The following is a 26,071-nucleotide window of genomic DNA, read 5'->3' on the forward strand; positions in this document are numbered from 1 at the left end:
ACTTAATAAGATTATCTACTTCTACTTTTATAATATTCTACTAATTATCTACTTTAGGAGAGTTGATTACCTTATAAAAGGAAGAAGGCTTAATAATATTAGTATAATTATTACTAATATATATATATCTAATAATAATATAATTCTATATATACTTTTTTATAGCCTTAGTATTAATATAATACACCCTCTATTCTATAAGCTAAATTACTTCTAGCTAGAAATATTCTAGAAGGTCTTCTATTAGCTTACTAAAAAGGCCTCTATATAGGAAGTTACTATTCTTAGTAATGCTAGGACCTACCTCTATATATATTTATAGTATAGGGATGCTGTCCTCTAGTCTAGGTAGATTAGATATAGTTAGATCCTAGCCTTTAATAATATCTTAATCTAAATTATTATTACTAATAACCTTATTTAGATTATAGTTAGTAGATAGAATAGCTAGTAGATTAATAAATTTACTATAATTATTATCTAGATTATTATAGAGATCTAGATTACTTCCTTCTTTAAAAATAATATTATAGATATATTTAATTTTATTAGTTACTAGTATCTAAATAATATATTACTTACCTAAGCTAGTATAGCTAACTAAATAGTAGTAAATAGTATATAGATTAATCTTTATAACACCCTACTTAGATTTGATTTTATTAGTAATAGTAAGATATCTAACTAAATCTAAGATCCACAGAGAGCTGATATTAGGATGTTTATTAAAGTATATTTTATATAGAGTTATATTCTTATCTTAAATAGGTAAGATATTCTTAATTAGAATAACTCTTTTTATAATTTTACCCTAGAGTTTATATAGAATGATTTTATTATTAATAATAGTATAAACTTTTATTAATATTATATACATAAGACATTCTATAATAGGGTTCTAACTATAAGTATATAGTACTATAAGTTTTTATTTAATAGATTTAGCTCTAGTCTATACTTAATTCTCTTTCTTAATAAATTCTTCTTTATTATTAGTATAGATAATTTATATCTTAATACCTATATACTCTTCTTCTTTAATAAAAAGCTTAATAAGTGGTATTACTTAGTACCTATATTTAAGTAATTAGATAGTAACCTAGCTATTAAATTAATCTATAATAATTATCTAGTAGTAAGCTTTAATAATATAGTTATCTAGTATATTATTATAACTACTACTAATATTAATAAAGATGCACTCCCTATATTACTTAATAAGAGATATAGTAATATACCTCTTATAGACTATTATATTAGCTACTATATAAGATTTATAGATATGCTTAGGAATTAATAGTCTCTTAATATCTATTCTATTAACTATTTTAGATACATAGATGATATTAGGAATTAATAAATATATAAAATAATAGTATTAAGTTATTAAATTAACCTTATCTTTCTTTAATATATAAATACTAGTATAATTATTATATAGTAGATCTAAAATAAATATATATTACTTACTCAGGACCTCTTATCTAGTCTAGATATAAATTTTAATATTAGAATAAGGTCTTACTAATTCTTACTTAGCTTACTTATAATCTTCTTACAGTATATAATCTTACTAAGAGAATAGTTAATTATTACCTCTCTTAGGGTAGTAAGGGAATGCTATTAGCTATATTTTAAATAATATATCTAGCTTAGTTAATTTAATTAGCTTATTAGCCTTAATTATGGTATTGCTTTCTATAAGGTAAAGAATATAGGTATTCTAGATAATATCTCTATATCTAATAATTATTTTATCTAATAAGTAAGTAATAATAATACTATCTAATAGAAGATTAACTCCTAGACTCTTATAGCCTAATTAAATAGTGTCTAGAAGGTTGACTACTACTTTAGGGATATAGAGAATATTAGTAATAATAATATATCTAGTATATCTACCTAGATATATAAGATATAAGATAATATCCCTAATTAAATTAGAATATATAATTTACTCTATTACTATCTTAATTCCCTATTTATATAGCTTCCTTAAGCTATCTATAAAGTTTATAGATATTATAATAAAGTATTTAGTAGCTCTTAAGTTAATAATCTAGTTATTAGTACTAGTGTGTAGGCATAGAGCTAGATTAATAGTAATAATTATTATCTATATATCTTTAATATCTTATTTATTTAGTTTAGAGGTAAGGATACTATCATTATTAATTAAATTATTATTATTAGTAGGGATAAGGACTCTATTATTATTATTATTAATAATATAGAAGGTAAGTATTATTTTTTTAAGTATTAAGATAATTAAATATTAGCTATTAGATATCTTATTATCTATATCTATTATATAAGTATAATTATAATTATTAGATTAATTAGATAAAGACTTCTTATTAGGCTTCTTATCTAGATTTAACTCCTAGTAATTAGGCTTCTTATAGTCTATTTTACTATAATAGTAATACTTCTAGTTCTTCCTAGTTTCCTAGGGAACCTTACTATTAGAATCTTTCTAGTTATTTAAATTAGAATTAGAATTAGATTAATTTAACTAATTTAATTAATTTAATTTATTCTTAGAATTACTATTCTTCTAAGCTAGCTTCTTCCCTTTCTATACTTTTATAATATTTATAGATAATATATTAAACTTTATATATATCTCCTCCTAAATAAGAATCTATATAATATTATTAAATATAGTAGTTCTCTTATTATAGTAATTATTAAGATAAAATATAAGAAATATCTCCTATATCTTACTAAGATTATAGAGTAGAAATTAAATCTTAATAAATTTAGAAAGCTACTTACCTTCCTTAAGGCTATAATTAAATTTATTAAGTACTTAAGATAGTTTTAATATATAATCTTAGACTCTATTATAGCTATTATATAATATATTAATAGCTATCTATAGCCCCTTAAAAGACTATATATCTACTATTATATTATATTTATTATTAAGATAGTTCTAAATAGCTTTAAATAATTCTAAATTAATTACTTTATATCTAATAGTATAAGATAAGATAGAATATATAACTCTATAAGTCTTATTATCTATCTTCTTCTAATCTTAAATAGTCTTTTTAATTCTCTCTTACTACTTAATAAGCTTAGCTTTATTTAATAATCTAGTCTAATAGCCTACTTCTAGTAGCTCTAGCTTCTTATAAGTTCTATTTATAGTCTGCTAAATACCCTAGCTATATAGATATATTTTTATAGCTTTAGACTATATTTAATAGAAATCTATATCTATAAGTAATAATAACTTATAGAGATCTACTTAAGGCATCTTAAAGGAAGGTTTAAATAAAAGAATAAGGTTTTAGATATATCTAAGAGTAACTACTAGGCTTCTATATCTATAAGGATTCTTAAATATAAGAACCTTTTATAGGGCCCTATTAACTATAGTAATAAAAGGATAGTTTCTATCTTAGGCAGAATATCTAGTCTAGATAAATATTTTAGGTAGAATATCTACTAAAAGAGGCTTTTAAAAGTAAAAAGTAGTAAAATAGCTTAAGGAAAGAACTTAAGAATAATTTTCTAGAGCTCTCTAAGAGGCTCTAGGCTTATAACCTATAAAATAAGTAGAGAGAGGTTCAGAATATAAAGATATTTTATTAATTTATTATATATATAAATCTATATTTACTATTATACAGTGGAAGGAGCTATCTACTAAGCAAGATCATATGATCAGATCTCCACCATACTGAGTATGGCCACAGTTTTCATGAAGGTCCAAGAACCTCCATGATTATCACTAGATAATTATCTTCAGCGGTCCATACCCACTTACGTACGCCAAAGTCGACTATTCTAATGTATGGGTTTTGCTTTCTGAGACCTGCAGTGTAGTGATAACCTCCAAAGGGATTGCGTCCACCACGGCAGCTAGTCCGCGAGAGATCTTGGAGAGGTACTGGGGAATAACATGTTCTTTATTCTCGGGCTGTAGATGAATATTCGATGGCTCCAAATCGGTTACAAACGTCAAGTGGTGTTAGTCGCAGCAACAGGCCCGATGTATGCGTAGTACCTGATGCCATACCAGCATGGAATGGCACAGCACTTTTTATAGAGGAAATCCAGCCAAACAGCTGCTACAATGTAATCACTTTCACTAAATTCACAAGAGGCTTTCCATTTGATACCTAGACACTGCTCGTAGATACCAGCCCTCAGCACCTTTGGTGTGAAGTATCCTTAGAATAATACCAATTAGTCTCATGTATTCCCGGTTATAGTCAAAGCAATTGTTAAACTATAGTGAGCCAAACAATTGGATACTATCCATATCTCAACTTCACCAGGATTGTGTATCGACCAGATTTGCAAGTGCCCCTTTTCCTGTACATGAGATTGCTTTCTTAGAGATCTTTCTATGCTATTACACATTCAAGCTTGCCTTTCAGATATCAAAATCTCTAACAAGTCAACTCCTTACATATCCCCAAATATTAGAATTTGTCGATTTTTTGAAGGTCCCAGCCACATACTTTTTTGAGCTCAGGCTTTGATAACTTGGATGCTATGATTAAATTTTAATAAGGGAATCTTCCTAACTATATGAAGGGGCGATACTCTCCAGTTCACAGTGAAGACTTTAATTCATGATATCAGGTCAAAATTAAAATTGGCTTTGGCTCCTCATCAAACGTATGGTTGTATCAAGACCTACGGTCCTTACTTAATGTATTGTCAACCAGAATATGCCTATCATTTCTACTATGCTAGAAATGGTCGTCTAGACATCTTTTTGGCGTAGTGGAAAAATGACTGACATGTATATTCTCCAAGATGTGAGATGATGTATGATAAAGCAACAAACACTGTCTAGTCCCGAAAGTCCACCTTCGAAGCTCAATAACAGCTACCAGAACTGCAATCTAACAACATCTAGAAGCCATTAAATAATTCCATGCACCTTTCCCTTGACTTGTTCGAAGTCTCTGGATCATATGGGGTGCATCCATCCATGTCTTCTCTATGAGCCCGGCGGCATTGGTATTCGCGCGGTGCGAAATTTACAAGATAGGCAGCAGTTGGCAGGAGGCTATGAACAATGGAAAGCCACGCAGCAAATCAACCTTGTGGCATTAAAATCGAAAGCCCTATCTTACTAGTCAGTTTGCCGGCGGCTAACATCATTATAGTCAGCCGGAGGTCTTGATCGTTTTCCAAATTCAATGACTCCCTCCCGATAAGGAGCCAACATCGACTCCCCAATAGACCATCAGACAATTGCCTATGTCGCCATGCTTTATCTTTTCTCGGATTGTCAGCAGCAGTTGAACAGGTTAAACATGATAATGGAGTGGTGGAGTGGAAAGGTCCAGTCCGTTACATGCTAACCTGCTCTAACTGGCCAGGATCTACAAAACGGCCTGTCTCTGCATGGCGCGCGGCTATCAGAAAACACTCAACAGAAGTGCAGAGAGCCAAATATGTACTAACTGGAGGCCATCTTGAAGCAATTTACTATTTGCTCACTGGACCAGCATGATCCGCACTTAAGCGCCTTACTAAATTCAAAATGTATCCTGATATGTTGTCTGCTTCAGCTAATCATGCGCATGCAGGTTGTAAATAACAATAAGGTTAGACGCCGTGCTGCAGGCAGGGGGCCACAGCCTCGCGTGGTCTTCGATCATTCCATTGCGTCTCAGCATCTACGCATGGTGTATCTCTTTTGTACGAATCAGTGGTTCCGTCCTAGCGCTATTATTAATCCTGTAATCTTGGTGCTCCTGGGGATGCTGAGATTGCTTCGAGCGTAGTGTCTGCTACCAGGAGGTTTCACTGAGAGAGATGATTTGCACACCAATCTTTTATCATTTCTGTCAACGGACTTGAAACCACACGCGAATTCTTATAGACAAACAGCGCTTCGTTTGGACAAAGCATGAACCATACTCCGTAGGTTAGACGCGCTCGCATTTTAGTATGTTTCAGCTGCTGGTGCAAGCTGCAGGTTATGTCGCCCAGCCGTTCAATCTACAATTGAATTGGTTGGCAGCTAAACGCGTATTTGCAAGTCAAGATGTGATATCACATTCCTCGTCTTAAGTCGGTTTACTTCTCTGCCTTGTCAGTCTATGAAGAGAATAGTATTTATTAGGTTGAAAGTCTCTAGACCAGAGTTCTACTTGAGTTCGTACTTGCTACAGAAAACCTCGAATATCACTATTCTTCTCATTCTTTGGCCTGCATTCTGTTTGAGTACTTCATTATGTCACGCCGAGCTTGGAGCAATGTTACGGAAGCTATCACAGGTCGGGGTTCTAAGATCTGGGAAAAGCTGGCCAAACCAACAGTCGGGAGGGGAAAGACACAGTGGCCGAAATCCCCCAGCGATCTAGAAAACCATGGTGTCCGATTCGACTACGACGGGACTATCGAAGAAGACGGCCAAGTTTACCACAAGTACCAGGTCCAACCTAACGCGGGGAAAATCCCCAGCTCCTGGAAGGAGTGGAGGGATAAGCATGGCGGGACTCATGCTGTTATTGGCACTGTTAAGATCAAGCAAGACGCAACGAAGGATGATGTCGACTCGGCTCTAAAGTCTCTTGAAGAGAAACTCTGATTTAGTCAAAGGTCAGCAATCTCCCTGTGACTCATTGAAGGACACCAGCATTCGCCGTGTCTGGTCTATGATCTTTGCGTTGACAATTCCGGCAGTATATATATCCCCCAGGACACTTGGTCTGTGCGGCTTGCGTGGAAGAACGGGTATTTCTTGAGGAATTGCGGATTCTGAGACGATATTATTGTGTATATCTTGCTTGACAATCCTGCCCATCTATACGGAAGGAATATAAATGGGATTCCATTTCCATAGACCCTGGCTGTTGAAGTTGCGTTCGTCATTGGGCATTTAGTAACGGCACTGAGAGGCTAGTCAGGTGACCTCGTCTGCTTTATTCCTGTATCTCAGTCTAGTCATCTCTTGGGTAGCACAGTGAACACCGATCATCATAGCCATCAGTTTTCTCATCATTCCATCGAATCTATCTTTTTGGAACACCTTTCAATCAGTACCTAGACGCGAGTCTTTTATCTTCAGTGCTGGTACGTAACATAGTCGCAGAAGAACCTATGTCTTGATTGGCTAGTCCTCTCACAGCATGTTTCACAGGTCATGAACTTCTCCAATTTTCGAATCAGACGGAAATACTTTGTTCCAGAAGGGGGATCCATCCTAGCTATGGGGACGACCCACAGACGCTCGCACACCCACCGAGCTTGATAGCTTTATATAAACCATCTCAACAACATGCCGATTCTGTGTCATTGCAGTTCTTGAAGAAAAATAGAAAATCCCGTAATATGGGAGTCCGAAATATCGTTCGCTCTGTTCGCTCTCGACTTTTACCCTTGCATGGATATGGAACAAAGCAGGTCAGGCAGAAGTCAGCAGCCGCTTACCAGTCGGTCAAAAACTCCAAAGACGAATTATTCAGATACACATCTGGCAGATGGATGTATGTCTTCGGGGAAACCAGTACTGCTTTTGAGACTAACATACTATTAGCCATAACGAACATTTACGTTTGGCCGAACGCTATCTGCAATTCGATATACCCGCCCTCGTCAACGTTGTCGCTGCCGCATCTGGCCATGTAACCTCTGACATCGTCTCCTTTTATAAGTTGGCTGAAGGCGGATTCAACCGGTTGTTCCAAGCGACCTTTACAGATGGGAAGCATGTCGTTGCCAGACTCCCGTATCCTTCCACGGCGCCTGAGCACTACACAGTTGCCAGCGAGGCTGCTACTCTGGACTATCTTCGGTTACATGGATTCCCTACTCCGGAGGTCTATGCTTGGTGCTCAACAAAAGCGAACCCTGTCGGCGCTGAGTACATCATCATGGAGAAATTGGACGGCACCCCTCTCGGCGATATATGGTACGCGATGACACCAAAAGACCAACACAAGATCACGAAACAAATTGTTGAGTTGGAAGCACGATTGATGTCACTGGAGTTTCCTGCATGTGGGAGTTTATACTATCAGAAGGATCTTCCAACGAAAAAGAAGGTTCCGCTACCAAGCCATAATAATGGCGAGTTCTGCATAGGACCAATCGCACATTACAGTTGGTGGCACGGTGAAAGGAGCATACTCGATATTGACAGAGGACCATGTGAGTTGACAATACGAAGGAAACGCCTGGTGCAGCTCGTTAATCGCAACAGGGTCATCGTCAAGCGATTTGTTTCGGGCGGTTGGTGAACGCGAGTTGGCGTGGGCCAAAGCCTATGCGAAACCTCGCCTTCCGTATGAGCATCTATATAGGGAGATATACGGCTTTCGCCAAGTCTTGCCTGACAGTCACATTCAGAATCTCTCCGACTATCTAACGTTGGCGCCTTGCCTCGGGTTCAGAGCTGGCTCATCACTCAATCGGCCAGTCATCCGACATCCTGATCTTCAACCGAACAATATTCTGATATCGGAGGCGAACGAGGTTGTCGGATTAATTGATTGGCAGCATTGCACTATCCTTCCCCTTGGGCTTGCAGCTGGTATACCCAAAGATTTCCAAAATTACGGTGATCCAGACTCGGAAAAGCTGATAGAGCCCCAAATTGACCTTCCACCGAACTATGACTCTCTCCCCGAATCTGACCAATTATCCATACGAGAGACTATTCGAAAAAGACTAGTCCATTTCCTTTACGCCGCATTTACGAGGCGGCTGAATGAAGAACATTATGATGCGATATTCGACCAGTCTGCTATACTGCATCAACGTCTTTTCAAAAGTGCAGGTAGTCCTTGGGAAGGGGATTCAATAACTCTCAAGGCTGACATGATTCGTGCCATACAAAGCTGGCCAACTCTGATTTCAGCAGACTCTGTCGGTAGTGAACGGGAAACATGCAATACACCTTCTCTTACATACTCAGACAGAGTTATGCGTGATACTCTTGCTTTGGATGAGCGACAGAAAGAAGCTGACGTCGCAATGGATCAAATGCGGAATGTTTTGGGTGTCGACGTCATGGGCTGGGTGCCGAATGAGGAATATGAAGCTGCGAAAGCAACGGCGCGTGAGATAAAAGCCAAAATGATTGAAGCGGCTGAGACCGATGAAGATAGAATTGGGATTCGGAACCACTTTCCGTTTGACGACTTTGATGAGAACTCCTGAAACTGGCTCCTTTGTACAATAGTCTTGTCCACGAAAGCAATCCTCCTGCAAATCCAGTCAGCGATTAATGTACATACCTGATCACACACTACTCACCACATTCTGATTGCCGTAGAGACGCCATACTGTAGTTTCCAAGCGCTTCGCAACGTCGCGCCAGGGCAGACTGACGACTCTCCGTTCTGCTATACGCCAATCTGCAGGCGAACAGGGTACCGTACTTGAGCATATTACGAACCTAGCGGAGATGACCTCGGCAACCACAAGGTTTCAATGCTGGGAAGTTACGCCAAATCTGTAAACCTTGTGGCCGGGTTAATCAACAGTCCGTCCAGATCGCGCATGTTGTATGCCCCAGTCTCATCATCCCGAATGGGCACTGGCTCAGGCATATTCGCAAGGCGACTTGAAAAGCCGCGCGAAAGCAGCAGTCCCATAACCCTTGCTAACTTGATGACTCTGATTGTCTCATCGCTCAATCCTCCAGCTTCCTCACTGAATGTGCTCCAGAAGATCTCCTCCAGAATAATGTAATCGTCGTATCTGATCCAACCATGCTTGAGGTGGACCTTGCTTATCAGTCGCTGGTGAGAGTGAAGGTTCAGGCCAAATGGCGCGATCTCAGCTTCGGCCCAATCAATCACCCCAACTAGTTTGCAAGACATTTCGTCCACCATAATATTGCAGACACCAAAGTCTCTGTGGAGTAGCACCATGGGGAGAGAAAGAATGGCTGGGAGCGAGTTGAGACACTCCTGGGTGAACGGGCGGAAACGTTCTGGGAGAGAAGTAAGTAACAACTGCAATTCCTTCTCGTACTGATGGCGAAGGCCGTCGCGGTATGTTTCATCGACATCCTGCGGGGCCTTCCACGAGAGAGCAAAGAACCTAAAGGGCGTATACTCAGCAATTTGATGTAAATGTAGCTTAGGGCAACTGGGCGTACCTCGCGATATCAGTTACGAGATTACTTCGCCAAGAAGAAAACTCAGGCGAGTTTTCGGGTACCTGAGCGTTATGCGCCAGGAGAAAATCCAAGTAACTAATGCCTTGTATTCGGCTCATGACATAGATGTAGAGGGGCTCTTTGCCCTCTACATCTTTCCCAATCTGCCCGTAGAAGGCCACCTGGGGTGCAAAGTGACCATAGATAGTTCGAGCGAGGTCCACAGTCTCTATCCTCAGCGCAAGGGACTTGAGCCGAAACTGAGCCACGAATTCGCCATTGGGTCCAGCATAGACGGTGTAGCTACACACGCCTTGCACAGCCACTGGAATGATGTCGCCCCCAAGCTGCTTCTTCGCATATTCATCACAGGCCGAGCGAGTTGCTGAAGTCTTCTCAAAAAATTGAGCAATCTCATCGTCAACAGAGTATTCCATAATGGGTATGGATTGCTAGAAGTATGAAGCAGGACTGGCAATGAATGAAGATAAAAAAGAGAGAACCTCAATTATATACACCTGGTAAGTATTGTTTCACATGACACACAAGGCAGCAAGCGTAACTGACCAGAATCTACCTTAGTGCCACCACAAGGTCAGTTCTGAGAAGAGTGTTATGTTAATATAGGGGAATCTCCACAGCCCAAACACCGACCCTTATAAGTCCACGCACCCACGTGACACCTGCCGTGTTATTGGTACTGCCACTGTGCCACGATGGGTTGTTGTCTTGTTGACCGCTTGTTGCCTAGTTATATGAACAGTGCTGACGAAGAACTGCCATCCTCGAGCGTCTACCATCTGGTGATGTGATCAAAACACCGAAACCACATCCGGATTTTCACAGGATCATTGCCGAGATATGCGTCTCGAGGCTCAGATATACCAAAGGCTAGGCAAGAATCCTCGTGTTCCCAGGCTTATCAATTGGGAATCTGAGACATCATTTACAGCAAGTATAAATCAGAAAAAGTACTCACTGTTTAACACTGGAATATATGGATAATGGAGATATTGGACCATATATTTGCCAGCATGGCCAGAATCTGACGGGGACGCCCCGCCTTCTTTTGGAGATTTGATCTATTTTTATCAACTGGAAGTTATCCCTACGCAGACCGGAATAGTAGAGGTAGAGAAACTATACGCGACCCAACATTCCCTGATGTGTCTTTTTTCACATGCGGGTTTATCATATATCAATCCTGGACTCGCAATGTTCTAGATTTGGACGTGTACAGCCATATAAAGATGCTGGAGAAGAATCGTCAACTATAATGCTTGTCTGCCGTTAGCTCGAAGTCTCCATCACCTAGATCCTCCTGTTCGGATAGCCGCGTCTGGAAGCGAGTAACCGTAACAATTCCTAATATCAGCTAACCTTACAACTCAGGCATGCCATCGTCATAGAGATCATTCCAAAACATGATATCCCGAAGCCTCTCCTCGCTCAAAGAGGCGTTCACAAAATGCTCCCTTTGAGGTGTTCTGATCCTTCGATGGACTTCGCCAGCTGTCTTCCAACCAAAGAATCCAGCCATTTCCCAATCAATGAGCCCCACGATCCGATCATTGTCCACAATGCAATTGGATTGGGTAAAGTCATTATGCATGAAGCTCATGTCCGAGTCTGTATTAGAGTCGGAGAAAAGGATCTCCCCTTCTAAAGGATTGATTCGGCCGTTATGGAGAATATGAGGATCTGGGACAACATGAGACCGAACCTGACATCTATCATCCGGCTTGATGGCATGCAGCTGCCGAAGGATCACCCGTGCCTGCTCTTTGAACGACTGCTTTTGGCTCTGTGAGAGATATGGCCATGCAACGCTCAACGTAACACCGGGGAGTCTCTCTTGGACTAGCACTTGGCGGCCATGAATCTGGGGTAGTGTAAGCACTTCAGGTAGAATTATAAAGCAGCGAGTGAGGAAATACCTTGCCGGCGAAGTAAATCTCCGGTACCCTGATATCTTTGAGCACGCCCTTGGCAATGGTAATGGCGCGGGCCTCATTAGCATCGGCAAACGAATAGTCGATCTCCTGTGTATCGTGGAGATGGCTTGACTTGACAATTACATTGCCGAGAGCAAAGACATCACGACCACCGTCGTCCGCTGGGTAGATCCTGATAGATTCATCGCAGAAGCCAACTACTGACGCCCAATATTGCATTGAGTCTGAGGATTGGGAGCCGACGTGCTCTGGATTAACATGAAAGTCGCCCGGTTTGGGGCGGTACCGTCCGTAAAGCGGAACATCTGCATATAAGTCGGTGGATGGGATATGCTCTGGCTCCGTTTCATACGGATTCATAATTGGAGAAGGAATGGGAAGTAATGCACGGGGATGTTAGAGGATGTATGATTGTCGGAGTTGGCTTCACTGTTTGAAATGACACTGTAGCTCACCGCTAGTTTCCTAATATGTACCTAAGAAGGGAGAAAGCATATTTAAGATCGGCTGCATGGCCAAGCCATTTATACGCACTTCCCTTAGTATGCGCTACCTTGTCAGTTTGTCCCATTAGTTCCTCCTCTACCACACGTTGACCGTTGTACAGAGCTTTCTACTACACATACTCTGATAAGTACAATAGAGAATCTAGGATTTACGTATACTAGAATAGCTGCTAACCAAGAGCCTAGTTTCACCCCAAGATGCTACACACTATGCTTTGAGCCGGTTAGACAAGCTCTCCAAAGTTATGTTAGTTGTCCTAAAACTCTTAACAGCCTTGCCTCTTCCCTAGCAGACGACCAGAGCTACACGGACTAGCCTTTTAGAATCCCAGGAGACTGAAAAGCCGGAACAAGGAAGCTTGCCGGTGACACGCAGCAGCGTTGGAAACCAAAGATTACTGCTGGATTCTCATATCATATATCCCGCCGCAAGAAATCCTCGAATAAAGAGTCCTGGTCATGGAGAATTCCCTCCACATCATCATACCCTTCCATCCAGCAACCTTGTATCACAGAGCCACCAAGCAAGCCATCAGTGGAGGGAAATTTGCTTAGCGAGAAGAGTTGATCAACCATGTCTGCGTACGCCAACTTGTCCTCCACTGAAGTGAATGGGCCTGGGGACCTGTAAGGCCAGTGGTCCGTTACAATAGTATAGAATACCGACCCAAGACTGAATATATCCGTCGCCATGGTGGAAACCCAAGGTTTGCGCGGATCAAAAAAGCCAGAATCTGGCAGATGGCCGCCATCTATGTTACCGCTTGTAGAGCCACCAAAGTCACAGAGCGAGAGGTCAAGACTGTCATTGTGCAGGAGGTAGCTTTCCGGCCGGAGATCCGAGTGGATGACGCCTTTTATATGGATGTAATGGACAGCTTCCGCGGCTTGATGGCACCATTTTACGCGCAGCGCTGGGTCAGTCGTGCCAACGTGCTGGTCGATGTATGCTTGCAGGTCACCACCACTGGCTTCAGCGAATAGTAATCCTCGGGGGTTCTGCGAAGCACCGAGGAACCTGGCGGTTGTTAAACCAGTAATAAGGTGTAAGGAACAGCTCCTACCGTACTATCCTGGGGTGATCACCCAGAATTTCAAGGATTTGCTCCTCGACAGTGAAGCTTTTCTTGATCTCCTTTACCAAAGCATGCGTCGCTTCAGTTGGAGAATGCCACCATGAATAACGGGGAGACTTTAGAACAACACCAGGCCTGACTCTCGAGACCACCGCGGTCGAGCCTTGACTTAGAATTTCCAGTGGAGCTTCGTAGGCCACCAGCTCCGAGGGCTCTCTCAATATAAGGTTCTGGCTTTCTTCAGTTGCAGTATTTCTGTCAGTCTCCTTGGTATAGTTAGATCCATCCAGATTCACATAAATTGAGGATAATGTGCCATGCCTTACAGTCCCCCTGCTCATCGGCGTCCTCGCCAACTACAGACCCAGAAGGCTGAACAACGCCGGGTGGGAATTGACTGAAGTAGTGGGCCATATCTGCCAGCGAAGTGGTTGAGTAATTAAGCATATGTGCTTAACGGGGCTCCTGGAGAGATTAAGTAGGGGGTCATCCAGTTCGGGTTCGGATATTTCATTGTTCCTTTGGATGCAGGGGTATGGCCATAAAAAAAACAGGTACAGTAGTATCCGGTAAATAGGTAGATGAAATATAGTAGCTCTTATATACTCAAGATCAGTGTGACCAGAGTTGACAGTGTATCAGGGGAAGATACCAAAAACAGTAAAACAAACCTAGGGGATTATATCCTCATTTACAAGCGACTAATGCCTGGTATCAAGATATATACAAAATTGTCAATCTCCAGTCTACTCCGACTCTTTAAGAATCAAATGCTCAATCTTCTCGGTCAGCTCACCCATCTTATACGGCTTATGGATCACATCGTCCATGCCAGCCTGCAGCATTTCCTCCTGCTGCTCTGCTCGCACATTCGCCGTTACCCCTAGCACGGGGATATGCTCCGCCGATCGTTCCTTTCAAACTCGCGGATCGCCTTGGTCGCGGAATTGCCGTCCATCACCGGCATCGCCTGGTCCATGAGAATACAGTCAAAGTGGTCTTTCTTCACGGCGTCCAGAGCCTCTCGGCCGTTGCAGACCTCGGTGACGCTGAAACCGCAGCCTTGGAGCTTCCGCGAGAGGATGCGCTGGTTGATGATATTGTCTTCGACGAGGAGGATGCGTTGGCCGTCTGTTTTGCCGTCATTTTCCTCCTTGGACTGGGTCTGGTGTGTAGAGCTCTCAGTGTCTGTATTGTCTGTAATCTCTTCGGCTATTTTGGCCGTGTGGTCCTTTCTCCCGTCGCTGTTGCAGGCGGGATTGATCTCTTCGATATAAGTCACCTCGGGGTCCTCCGGAATGGCAGGCGAGGTCATTTGATGTTTCTCGTTGGTCATCTCATTTCCCAGCGACTGGATCTTCCGGCAGGTCTGGTCAATCTCAGCCGTCGGGCTGGTGGACGATTCTCCGACCTCGTCGCTTTTGCGGACGGCAAAGAAGAAGCCAAACGTGCTGCCTTCGCCCTCTTTCGAGCTCACCCCGATCTCGCCGCCGTGCAGATGACACAGCCGCCGACTGACGTTCAGCCCCAGCCCCGAGCCCCCGTATATGCTCTCCGTCCGCGGCGTCGCCTGGTTAAACCGCTCAAACAGCCGCTTCTGCGCCTCATCGCTGATCCCAATCCCTGTATCTCGCACCGCAACCATGATATACGCTCTCGGCCCGTCCCCCCACTCCGTCTGCTGCGTCTTGTCCAGCCCCAACGCGGTCTTATCCGAGTTGAAGAACACCACGTTGGGCGGATACGACGGGGGCCGCGTAGTCGACGCACCCATCGACACACGCACCTTCATCTCGCCGCCGGACTTGGCGGTGAATTTGATGGCGTTCGAGACGAGATTGATAAGCACCTGGCTCATGCGGTCCAGATCGGCCATCACCCAGTCGATCTCCTGCTCCTCGTACGAATGGTCCAGCTTGTACTCGAACTCGATGTTCTCCTTGCGCAGCTCGGGCCGGAACATAGTCAGCGAGGTGGCCAGCTGGCGGCGCGGCTGCACCCGGCGCGGCGTGAGCGTCAGCATCCCCGCGTCCACCTTCGAGAAGGTCAGCACGTCGTCGACGATCTTCTTCTGGTGCGCGACGCACAGCCCGATCGTCTCGGCGGCTTGCGCGATGGTCGCGTGGGTCTCCTCGGCGGAGCTCTGCCCCTTGCGGGCTCGGTGTACCGCTTCGAGAATGTCCTCGGTGCAGTGGAGGATGGCAGAGAGCGGGTTCCGCACCTCGTGGCTGATCATGTCGATGAAGCGCTCCTGCTGTGTTTTGCGCTGCTGCGCTTCCTCGGCGATTTTCCGCTGCGAGAGCTCGGCGGTCTTTTCCTGGGTGATGTCGGCGATGGTGCAGATGGCGCCGCCGGCGGTGGCGAGGCCGAAGAGGGCGCGCTCGTCGGGGCCCATGGGGCTGAGGGTGAGCAGGCGCCAGGGACAGTCGTCGTCGCGGGTGCGGTACTCGATGCGGAGGGGCCGCTGGGCGCGGGAGGCGTCGTGGTAGGCTTCCGCGAGGCGGGCGAAGTCGTCGGGATGGATGGATTGGGACCAGCAGGCGAAGGAGCGCGGGTCGCACTTGGTCATGAGGTCGCGGAATCGGCGGTTGGTGAAGATGGCTTCATCGCGGTGGTTGAGGATGGCGACGCCGGTGGGCAGCATGTCCGCCAGCTGTTGTGCGGAGATGCTGTGCGAGGGCATTGTGAGGGTTCCATGTATTCTGCTGTGGTCAATCTGGCACATCACTATATTGAAGCCATTGCATTGCGACCGATTGATATATCAAAGGCCGAAGAATGAAGAATGGAATGTGGAGATAGAGAGTTCTAATCGTGACGTCACTCAGGCCACCCACGATGAAGGCACGCTCGACCATAAAGTAGTGTACTGTATTTCATATCCAGGGGTATATATTCAGGAAAAGTCATTAGCTATTACGCTACATACATAGCACAACTCGAGCTGCGGTCCCATCACTTAAAAAGCCATCACGGCGAATGCTCCCACTACGACCGCCCCCAGGCTGATCGCCTTGCGGTCCCCTCCGCTCGAGAGAGTCGCCGAGGGGGACGGGCTGCTGGAGTGGCTGGCGGAGCCAGAGGCAACGGCGGAAGAGCCGCCAGTGCTGTTAGGAACAGTCACAACCACAGTCGAGGTGGGTGCATCGGTGGTGCTGCTCTGGGTGACCAGGGTAGTGGCGGAGGTCTCCGAGGTGGTGGCGGTGGTGGCGGTGGTGGTGGAGTTGGCACTGGCCGAACCAGAAGTCGCGGTCGTAGTAGCAGTAGTCGTGCCAGTGGTCGAGGGCTTAGAAGTAGACTCCGTCACGGAAGAGGACTTGGTCTCAATCGGGGTAGTGGCCGTCGAAGACGAGCTGGAAGTCGAGCCAGTGTAGTCTGGGTTGGAGATACCAAACTGCGTCGAGTACTGGTACTGGCCGGTGCCTTCGACAACCAGCATGAGACCGTAGTGGGTGGTGTCTGGCTCGAGGGAGGTGCTGGGAGTCCAGGAAAAGCTCCCGGAGTTGGGGATGCTGTCGGCCAGGGTCGCAATGGGGAGGACATTGTTGCTGGGACCGCGCAGGAGCACCAGCGAGACCGGCCCAGTGGTAGTGGGATCCCATTCGATTGTGTAGGGCTTTCCAGCAGGCACCTGCTCGTTGAGACCGGGCTTGACGATGGCATTTCCACTGGGGTCGTGGGTGTAGTCGGGGTTGGTAGCGGCCAAGGCGAGAGCCGCCAGGCAGGAGACGACAGAAGCAATTGAGAGACGCATTTTAATTAGTAAGTGGAAGTGGAACGATTGTAAGATAGGATTTGTGGTGTAGAGCGTGATGTTATATTGTCGGCAAAAGAATGGATGATCTATATATGATCAGGAAACGAGCGATGGACAATCAGACAACCAGAAAGGGAAGGGGAAAAAAACTCAAAGCAACAGACGAGGCGAACTCGTCTTCTTATGAAGGAGGCTATGCCCTCCTTGACCAGGCTGAAGCGACATGGCTGGTAGACTTTGTCTAGTTGGTGGATGTTGCGGCTCTTGTCGATGCTACTGATATTTTGGCCCGGAACCGAGTCAAACCAAGTGGTTTTAGCGGGGATTTCAGCCTCGTCTGAATGGTCGTAAGGGAAATGGTGGAAATTTGACTCTCGGGCCTCTTTGCCACTATCCCCCCAGTGTCTAGCGAGATGGACTAATTATTAGACGAGATGAGTTGGATCCGGATCCGCGCACCACAGTAGATATTATAATATTAGACTAGATATCTCCGAGTCTCCGACAGAGACGATTAGATCAGTAGTTATCCAGTGCTTAGCTTGTGCAATCCTCTCGCAGCATGTAAACATTCAAGCCTCTTCCACAAGGCCAAAGACACACTGACAGTATTCAAAGAGACGATACCTTGGCAACAGAGAATAGTACCTGAGCGTTTGCCGGCCAATCCGCCGACAGTCCGACACTCTTCCGGGAAATGAGGTTACATCTCAGCGCAGGAAACGAGCCAATAAGCCGTAGACTCGGTCACAACTTTTTGTCTTATTATCACGCTAAGCCCGGAGGAACACGGCGAGAAATCAGTCTGAGTCCAATAGTCCAGGGAACAAGTGGGCCAAAGCCAGGAACAGGTGGATATCCCGCAGTCTGGACGCCAACAGCCAGAAAAAGCAGTTATTAACTTATCACTATTCTTGATCTACTGCCGTCAGTCAATGCTCGGCATCTCTGGCTGGATTGGGGATAATGACAGGCAACAATCGAGGATACTATCAGCTGGTGCCTATGGTGGCCTACAGCAGATCAGATTTTATGTCGCAACTATGGAACCCTAGCCAATCCTATAACCATAGCAAAACACTGAACCCGTAAGACCCTAAACGCAACCCACTTCTTCCTCTGACCCATCAATGCCCCTTTGTAGTGGCTTGGCATCTTCCAAAGTAAAAGGTAAAGATCGGTTCGGGTATCGGTCCTGGCAGAGTTCAGTTTTGACTTTTCAAATCTTCCTGGTCGATCCGTTCCTGCTCCTGGACTCACAAGCTACAAGCCTCAACACAAGACGGAAAGTGACGCACGTGTGACTTTTGGACGGCAGGGTTCGCTAGGCTAAATAGCCGTTGTTCCATGTGCTGGCACTGCCTCATTGGCTCTTAAACATGGTTTAGAGACATTTGAGTGCCACGTACGACTTTGCAATCACCATTCACTTGATTAATTGCGGCTCTTGTAGTCCGTCTCAATCCCGCAGTGAGACAGAGGATGAATAGGCATATTGACTAGAAGATCTAAGCCTTCGAGGTGCCGCCGCTATTGGTGCCCTCAGGATGCATAAGCGCTACAACATGGTCATCACACGCATGGGCCTTTCCGTTTATATATAGAGCCTTGAGTCATTGCGGCTCGTGCGTTGGGTTACATTGACGACAGTCATTACTCCAAAGACGGGGTTGGCACAGGTCTATGAACAGGTGAGTCATGTCAAGAGCATATGCTAATAAATCTACTAATGAGCTGGCGGAACTTATCGCTTGTAAAGCGAGAACCTGTGTCTCCTTTTGTGGCAAGGGCGACCATTTTGGCCAAATCCTCCTCCTGCGAAGGTTATGAGAGAAGGCTTGGCGCAATCTTGATCTTTCCTAAGCTGATAAGCCCAGAAGGAATCTGGGTTAGCATTCCCCAAGCCTTGTCTCTCCTTGTCAGGTCATTATTATCTGCAATGGTATAGGAAAATAGCGCTCTAGACTCATCTATATGTGAAGCTTACCACTGTGGAGGTAGCCAGTACTAGCAAATTAACTCTATAGCAGGAATATAGAGAGTGATAAGCTATATCAGGGTCATGGGACGGCTGCATGACCTATCAGTAGAAACATCTCTTTATTAATCACTCTACTCACCTGGTAATTACGCAGCCAATTATCTAGATCTAGATTCCTAACCCTATAAGATTTCTAGAGAATAACAGGAGCAACAACCCAGGACTAAAGAACTACTCCAACACACCTAGCCACCAACTATAGGTTGGGACTCTACTATGACCAGGTAGTTACTGTGCACTAGCTATTTTATACTTACTACTTCCAGCACAGACTGGTCTATGACTTCTGCTGCATTCCAGAGCTGTGGACTTTAGTAGTAGACTACCCCCAGAGAATACTGCTTATGGGAGACTATCTACATCAAGACTATGAGGAATAGCTAGGTGAATATAGATCAGGCATCACTGGGTGCAGGGAAGGTGGTGAACTATACATCTGAATGAGAATGCAATAGTAGCAAGAATGAGGAGCCTGCCAGTATATTTGAAGCATCAGAAGTGGCTGACCACGCCAGCTTTATGTTCCAAGTCCGGAGGAGAGTCGAGGACGCGGACATTGCTTCCCAATTTATTGTTCGGACGTTCCATTACAAACCCCGCAGATTCAGCAGATCGCTTGCAGGTAACCCAGCTCGGTACCGGCGACTGTTCATCAGAGCTCGTGCCAGCGGTAGGAAATCCCAGATCCATCTGCACCGGTTGAAGCACCTGAATGAACTGCTCTCTTTGCTGGTCACTCTCGAAATCAAGTTTAAACCTCCCTTTCAGACCATTGATAATCAGCTTGCCTTTCTCAAAAAAGCAGCAGATCTGCGTGTCAAAGGCGAGGGGTATCCAACAACGAAAGAGATTCTTTAGGGCCTGCCGGCTGAGCATCGGTAAAAGAGGGCGGGGTTCTTGATAACAAAGCTACTGCCCATCGTCTCACTGAGACAGGCGCATTTCTTTTGAGCAACAAAGCCGCTGCATCCAGTACATCTTGGGATACTCGTACTTTTCGGCCACATAAGGTCTCTAGAATTTGTTCGTGATACCTTTCGTAACTCGGCCCGAGAAGGCTTGTGATGGTACGGCTTGGACATTGCATCTCAGTGGCCATTTCTGGGTATGAGGTAAGTTTGCACTCGAGCACTACCCATTGCAGCAGCGTTTCTCAAGCGAAGACCTCCTCTCCGAAATGGCCTCATCATCGCTCGCGGGGGCTACCTCACTGAGGCAATGCATGGTAAGTCGCCGGTGGGCCGGTCCCATCACGTCGCGAGGCTCACGGTCTAGTTGATCGAAGTAATCTCTCACCAACTCTCCGCTTGCAGCATCTGACTGCCAGCAGTTTTGTAAAAGTCCTGCTACAAAACGCCAATATATATTATAGTGCAAATCGTATTTCTTTGCCTGAAGGAACAATCGGGGTGCCATTAAAGAGTTCTTCGTTGATTGTTGACCCACACGATAGAGCGGGAGAGGCTTGTTCTGTAGCCAGTGCCTGACAAAATATCTCGCTGCAAAGAACTCTTGGAAGGTCAAGTGAAGGAAATGAAAACTTTGCTCGTGTCTCTGCAGAGTATCGTCTGAGGTACGCAGAAATGAGGCCTTCCGAAGCACACGTTCGCCATCGGCAGGACGCTTCTCCTCGTGCCGTTTGAAAAGTCTGTAGAACGATTGTCGGTCTTTCCACCGAAATTCGATAATATCATTGGTGAGCCCGTGGAAGGCAAGACCCTCGATTAGGTCGATCTCATTGAATATATAATCCTCGATGTCAGACTCGAAGATGTCTTTTACTCTCCCCTCCGTTAGCGGCATTCCTTGGTTATCTCGAATGCCCAGCTGCAGAATATCCTTTCTCCACAGCTTCAGCACAATTGCCTGATAAATGCTGGTCATTGTCTGCGGCCTCCCTTCCAACGAGTCTCGCTCCCAACTATAGCACAGTGCGTCCAGCTGGGCAGGGATTCGCATGAGGCTTTGCATAAGGGTATGCTTTTGCAAGAATGACTCAATCTCCCTCGCAGTCCCACCGTCAGGTACAATCTCTGGGTGGTTGATGTAGTTGTTTACATGGTCAGGAAGAAATCCTATGGTTTCTAGTTCGAGATCGACAGTCCCTAGATCGATTTGATCCGAGGGGCGGAGTCTTGTCGTGATAATGGCCTGCGGTTGCTTCAGCAGATGGGACACAAAATCGTGCATTGGCGTGTCTGTATCCCATTCACTGGAAAATTCATCGAGACCATCGAGCAAGAAAAGTACTCGGTTGCTAAGGGAGGGATCGTTGACAGCCTGCGACAATGCTCGTGCCAAGTCTTTGCCATCAGGGTGTTGAGAGAAATATTCGTCATAAAACAGATTTTCCAAGTTGTACGCAACTGCCGTTTTCGATCTTCGTCGCAGCTTGCGCAATGGAACCCACAATACCCAGTCGAAAAGGTGGCTCCACAGTTGATGGTGGAGGTGGTCATAAACGATCTTCTTGCAGAGAGTCGTCTTTCCTACTCCGGCCCGCCCTTCGATCAGGATGCGTTTGGGTACCGAAGGCGTGTGTGATGATCCAGTGCGTGGTTCAAATAGCGATGGCAAGGGGATGATGTCTGAGTCCTTATCTGCTTGCATCTTGAGGCGTGGCATGAGAGAGAATGATTGATGATTCTCGCCGACCTGTAATGAGCGCTTCACCACTGCCAGATTTATATAACAGTGACTCATTGGGAGTAGTTGACCCGAAATACGTTCTATATTAAGACGCTTCCCTTCAGTGTAGAAAGCCTTCAAGGCAGCAGTCTCACGAGAGCATTGAATGGTGGCTGCCAGCATTTTGACATCCTTGGTCAGCTTTCTCATAGCGTCACTGGATATTATCATTACATATCACTTACTGCTCGATACCTCCAGATACGAAAGGAGCTCCTTTGCAAGAGCCGCGGCAGCTGCGGCGGCATAGGGTTCCCAAATATCGTTTGTGTGCGAGTCCGCATAGTTGGAGATTCCACGAATAACAATGCAGCGGAAATCGTTCATAAGGCCTGCTGCCTCCATCTCAAAACAGATCGCGCCCTCGCTACTCTTACTGATCATGTCCCGCTCCTTCGCATTCTTCATCACGCGATCCCCTGATGCAATGACCCCGTAATGAATGAAAGGTCGATCCGGAGCGCTGCGTTTCTGCCGGGGAACTGCCTTTTGTCTATCGCAGGACTGGCAAGTTGGCTGATCCATGCAATGGTCGTAGTCGGACTTGAACAAGATGTCCATCTCAGGCGACGGTCTCTTATACTCGGACAATACTGGAAATCTTCTCAGCATATCTCCTATGTGACTTGAGACCATGTTGGGCCGCACGCGGTGATCAGATTTCATTCTCGGGAGAATAGCCAGCCATTCACTGGGCGGGGGGCACAAGAATCCTTTGCGTTGAAACCCAGTTGTAGTCTGCTTTCCCAGATCGTATTGAACAACACCACCCTGAGATCCAGATGGAACACTGACCACCACATCTCCCAGACGAATGTCGGTAGTGTCGCTGGGCACGCCACCTCCAATGCCCACGAGCAATCGAAGCGTGACCGACGGGAAGGTGCGCGCCAAATCTCCTGCGACGACCGCAGTGGAGATCTTACCTTGGTATCCGGTAGGCAAGGACGCGATAACGACATTGTGCTGACAGAGCCGTCCCAGAACATAGTTATTCGGGTCATTGCCGGCGCTCGGTAGTGGCTGATGTTCTTCGTCGAGCATATATCTCACTGCACTCAACTCAATCTCGCGGGGGGTGAACAGCGCCACTGTATATGCATCATGAGATAGACGTTTCGTCTTGGTTTCCATTGTATCTTGAGGTTGTCAGCGTATCTCGTAATCGGCGCACATGATTTTGCCTACTTTACTACGTGATAGACTGTTTTCAACAATCGACTCAACCATCAAGGATTCAGGAAACCTTTAAATTTGCCTGCTCTCAAGGCTCGTATTCTGACAGAGGTGTTTACGAGAAAGAGTATCAGCCTGTCTAGATGGATTCTGGATGGTGAGACTTGAAAAATTAGGTAGCAGTGCAAGCAAGACGCACCGGGCAGGAATCGCGCCGGGGCTGTGCAGGGGCTGCAGAATAGCCGCCCAGGAAGCGCTATATGGACGAGATGGCGGATTTCATAACTTCATGTATGGAGAAAGCCCATGGATGGAACAGACGCTGCTGGCCAATCGCCCAATGCCCCTGCGGAAACACCTGCAGTCCACATGAAATGGTTGGACAGGGCAAACAAGAAGGCGGTGCAGTCTGATGTACTACAAGTCTACAACTATTACAGGCACCAGCGGGCGGCTAGGTAACCTAATTGCTCATTTGAAGAGAGGATCTTTGGTCCTGAATGCGCTGGCGACTTGATATCGAGACTCCAGCACCACTATAGTGTCTTCCAGTGTGATGCAGGGAGTATCCTCTTATAGTCTTCCCTTTGACTTATTGACTTGAAATAAAGGGGCATGATTATGGACATATGGGATTAGCGAAAAATCTATATATATATATATGTGTATTTTTCTGGAGTTGTCCCGGGGGATTAGGGCATGACACGAACAAGCGTTTATAACCTTCTTTCGGTTCTACCTACAGGATAATATCCGTTTCTACGATATTGTATGAATCGTATGAATGCATCCTGCAATCTGATTGGTGTCTCGTCCGGCCCGCCCGTTTCCTCGGCAATGGTCGGTTATTTGGACCTCATCTTCGTCTATGCCTCCATTTGATATCAACTATAATTGATGAACGAAGAACGGGGCAGACTAGACATGGAATATGCCAGCAGTCATCAGAGCATGCATTATCTGTCACAAGAGAAAGGTACGGAGTATGCCCAAATAGTATGTGACGCACCTCCTAAGTCCAGCAGGTGAAATGCGATCTGGAGAAACAGCAGCCATGTAGCAACTGCATCAAAGCAAAGGCCGAGTGCCTGTAAGCCTCTCATCCATCAGATCGTCCTCTACTGACACATCAGCCCATTCACCCGCAAACGCAAAAGAATCACCAACAGCCTGTCCCCTTCGCGGGAGGACCCCCGCACCGCATACAGTCCCGCCGCTCCCATCTCCACTGAAAAAAGCTACAGCGGCCGCAGCGAGTATCTCAGCGGGAGTGTCCCCTTTGACGAGACCCTGGTGCAGTCCGGCCAGGATGCCCTCGACACCGACAACCACGAGGACATGCAGCTCTTCCAGCACCAGCGGGTGTTTGATCTCCCGCCCAAGCCCGTCCAGGACCATCTCATCGACTGCTTTATGCGGTACTGTGCGCCATGGACACCGATCATCAACCCGGAATGGCTAACCGCGGAGACTCCCTCGCCGCTATTGTTGCAGGCCGTCCTGCTGGCGGGGAGTCGTGTGTCTGCGCCCTCGGACGACGTATCAAGTAAGGACTTTTACCGCAAGGCGAAGCTGCTCTACTTCTTCGGGAGCGGCAACAACTCGCTTATTTCGATCGTGTCGGCGTGCCTGCTGCACTGGTATAACCCCGTCGGGCCGGAGAAGGTCTCGACTGACACGAGCGGGTTCTGGATCCGCACGGCCGGCGCCATGGCCTTTCAGATTGGATTGCACAAGGAACCTGCCGCGAATGCAAAGGATCGGGGGCTGCGGAGGAGGCTCTGGTGGGCTTTAGTCGTATGTAATATCTGTCAGCAATAAAGCATGCACTGACCGCGTAGGTCCGCGATAATATCATCTCCGCTGGCACCGGACGACCCCGGACCATCAACCTCTGCGACAGCGACGTCCTCCCGCCGAGCGTGGACGACTTTGACGTCCAAAACGACAAGTCGCAGCTCTTCATCGCCTACACGAGCATCTGTCTGCTGCTAGGCGACACAGTCGAAGGCTCTCTCCGCAAGACCATGTCCCTGGACCGCCGCGGCCAGCTCGAAAACGCCCTCTACCGCTGGATCAACCAGTCCCTTCTTTCCCTCCGCGCCGCAGCACCGCCCGACACTATCTCTTCGACACACGCGTTCGAGGTCAACCAGCTGCTGGTCGTTTACCTGGCTATCCTGATCATCCTTCACCGCTCGCCCACACCCAACAGCGTCCCGTCGGCGGCGTCCCTTGTCGCCGCGTCCTGCATAGCAGGTATCTTCGAGGACTTCCACCAGAAAGACCAACTGCAGTATCTCGGTCCGATCTTCGCGCTGTACGGGCTCAGCGCCGGGCTGTCGCTGCTGTCGGCGTATCGATACGAGCCGCTTAAGGAAACAGCCGAGTATGAGCTGTCCACGATCAAGCTGTGTCTGCAGACGCTGTCGAAGCGCTGGCGCTCGGCGGTGGGCCCGATCCGCGCGCTGGACAGGTTGACGGAGCAGGTGCGGCGACAGCCCTTGTTTGAGGGAGTTGTGCCGAGTCTGGGACCTGGTCTGGTGGATTTCTTCAATGGGATTGATCGGCGGCTTTGTCGGCAGTGGGCGGTCATACAGGGAGAGAGGATAGTACCTAGTCAGGTGTCGAGTCTGGAGACGGAAAAGCGCGATGTGATGCCGTTCGATGGGTATATGGATATCTTGGACCAGAACTGGGAGGGGTCGGGCTTTGACTGGAGCGGGTCGTGGTTGTTGGATATTTGATTGCACCTAACTGTAATATAGTATGATATGATGTATGA

General features: G+C 46.0%; 9 protein-coding genes across 9 annotated transcripts; 4 read left to right on the plus strand and 5 right to left on the minus strand.

Moving 5' to 3' along the window:
* Positions 1 to 6,211: 6,211 nt before the first annotated feature.
* On the plus strand, positions 6,212 to 6,568 carry Aspvir_004104 (uncharacterized protein; the record flags this gene model as incomplete). Its single annotated transcript, XM_043267340.1, has 1 exon — positions 6,212 to 6,568. One exon carries the CDS (start codon positions 6,212 to 6,214, stop codon positions 6,566 to 6,568), a length of 357 nt encoding a protein of 118 aa, XP_043123275.1.
* Positions 6,569 to 7,311: 743 nt separating this feature from the next.
* On the plus strand, positions 7,312 to 9,141 carry Aspvir_004105 (phosphotransferase family protein; the record flags this gene model as incomplete). The annotated part of the gene is made up of 3 exons (XM_043267341.1): positions 7,312 to 7,466; positions 7,517 to 8,130; positions 8,183 to 9,141. The coding sequence occupies 3 exons, from the start codon at positions 7,312 to 7,314 to the stop codon at positions 9,139 to 9,141; spliced, it is 1,728 nt and encodes a 575-aa protein (XP_043123276.1).
* A 284-nt stretch (positions 9,142 to 9,425) lies between these two features.
* On the minus strand, positions 9,426 to 10,524 carry Aspvir_004106 (uncharacterized protein; the record flags this gene model as incomplete). Its single annotated transcript, XM_043267342.1, has 2 exons — positions 9,426 to 10,029; positions 10,088 to 10,524. The coding sequence occupies 2 exons, from the start codon at positions 10,522 to 10,524 to the stop codon at positions 9,426 to 9,428; spliced, it is 1,041 nt and encodes a 346-aa protein (XP_043123277.1).
* A 944-nt stretch (positions 10,525 to 11,468) lies between these two features.
* Positions 11,469 to 12,402, minus strand: Aspvir_004107 (aminoglycoside phosphotransferase family protein; the record flags this gene model as incomplete). The annotated part of the gene is made up of 2 exons (XM_043267343.1): positions 11,469 to 11,969; positions 12,025 to 12,402. The coding sequence occupies 2 exons, from the start codon at positions 12,400 to 12,402 to the stop codon at positions 11,469 to 11,471; spliced, it is 879 nt and encodes a 292-aa protein (XP_043123278.1).
* A 720-nt stretch (positions 12,403 to 13,122) lies between these two features.
* Aspvir_004108 (uncharacterized protein) lies at positions 13,123 to 13,532 on the plus strand (the record flags this gene model as incomplete). The annotated part of the gene is made up of 2 exons (XM_043267344.1): positions 13,123 to 13,130; positions 13,202 to 13,532. The coding sequence occupies 2 exons, from the start codon at positions 13,123 to 13,125 to the stop codon at positions 13,530 to 13,532; spliced, it is 339 nt and encodes a 112-aa protein (XP_043123279.1).
* Positions 13,533 to 14,507: 975 nt separating this feature from the next.
* On the minus strand, positions 14,508 to 16,307 carry Aspvir_004109 (putative sensor histidine kinase/response regulator; the record flags this gene model as incomplete). The annotated part of the gene is made up of 1 exon (XM_043267345.1): positions 14,508 to 16,307. The coding sequence occupies one exon, from the start codon at positions 16,305 to 16,307 to the stop codon at positions 14,508 to 14,510; it is 1,800 nt and encodes a 599-aa protein (XP_043123280.1).
* Positions 16,308 to 16,583: 276 nt separating this feature from the next.
* Aspvir_004110 (GPI anchored serine-threonine rich family protein) lies at positions 16,584 to 17,378 on the minus strand (the record flags this gene model as incomplete). Its single annotated transcript, XM_043267346.1, has 1 exon — positions 16,584 to 17,378. One exon carries the CDS (start codon positions 17,376 to 17,378, stop codon positions 16,584 to 16,586), a length of 795 nt encoding a protein of 264 aa, XP_043123281.1.
* Positions 17,379 to 20,553: 3,175 nt separating this feature from the next.
* Aspvir_004111 (uncharacterized protein) lies at positions 20,554 to 23,244 on the minus strand (the record flags this gene model as incomplete). The annotated part of the gene is made up of 3 exons (XM_043267347.1): positions 20,554 to 22,097; positions 22,149 to 22,267; positions 22,316 to 23,244. 3 exons carry the CDS (start codon positions 23,242 to 23,244, stop codon positions 20,554 to 20,556), a joined length of 2,592 nt encoding a protein of 863 aa, XP_043123282.1.
* Positions 23,245 to 24,217: 973 nt separating this feature from the next.
* Aspvir_004112 (transcription factor domain-containing protein) lies at positions 24,218 to 26,033 on the plus strand (the record flags this gene model as incomplete). Its single annotated transcript, XM_043267348.1, has 4 exons — positions 24,218 to 24,262; positions 24,312 to 24,376; positions 24,420 to 25,083; positions 25,128 to 26,033. 4 exons carry the CDS (start codon positions 24,218 to 24,220, stop codon positions 26,031 to 26,033), a joined length of 1,680 nt encoding a protein of 559 aa, XP_043123283.1.
* Between the last annotated feature and the right edge of the window lie 38 nt (positions 26,034 to 26,071).

Source organism: Aspergillus viridinutans, assembly GCF_018404265.1.
Source record: "Aspergillus viridinutans IFM 47045 DNA, scaffold_2, whole genome shotgun sequence".
In the NCBI taxonomy this organism is placed as follows: Eukaryota; Fungi; Ascomycota; class Eurotiomycetes; order Eurotiales; family Aspergillaceae; genus Aspergillus; species Aspergillus viridinutans.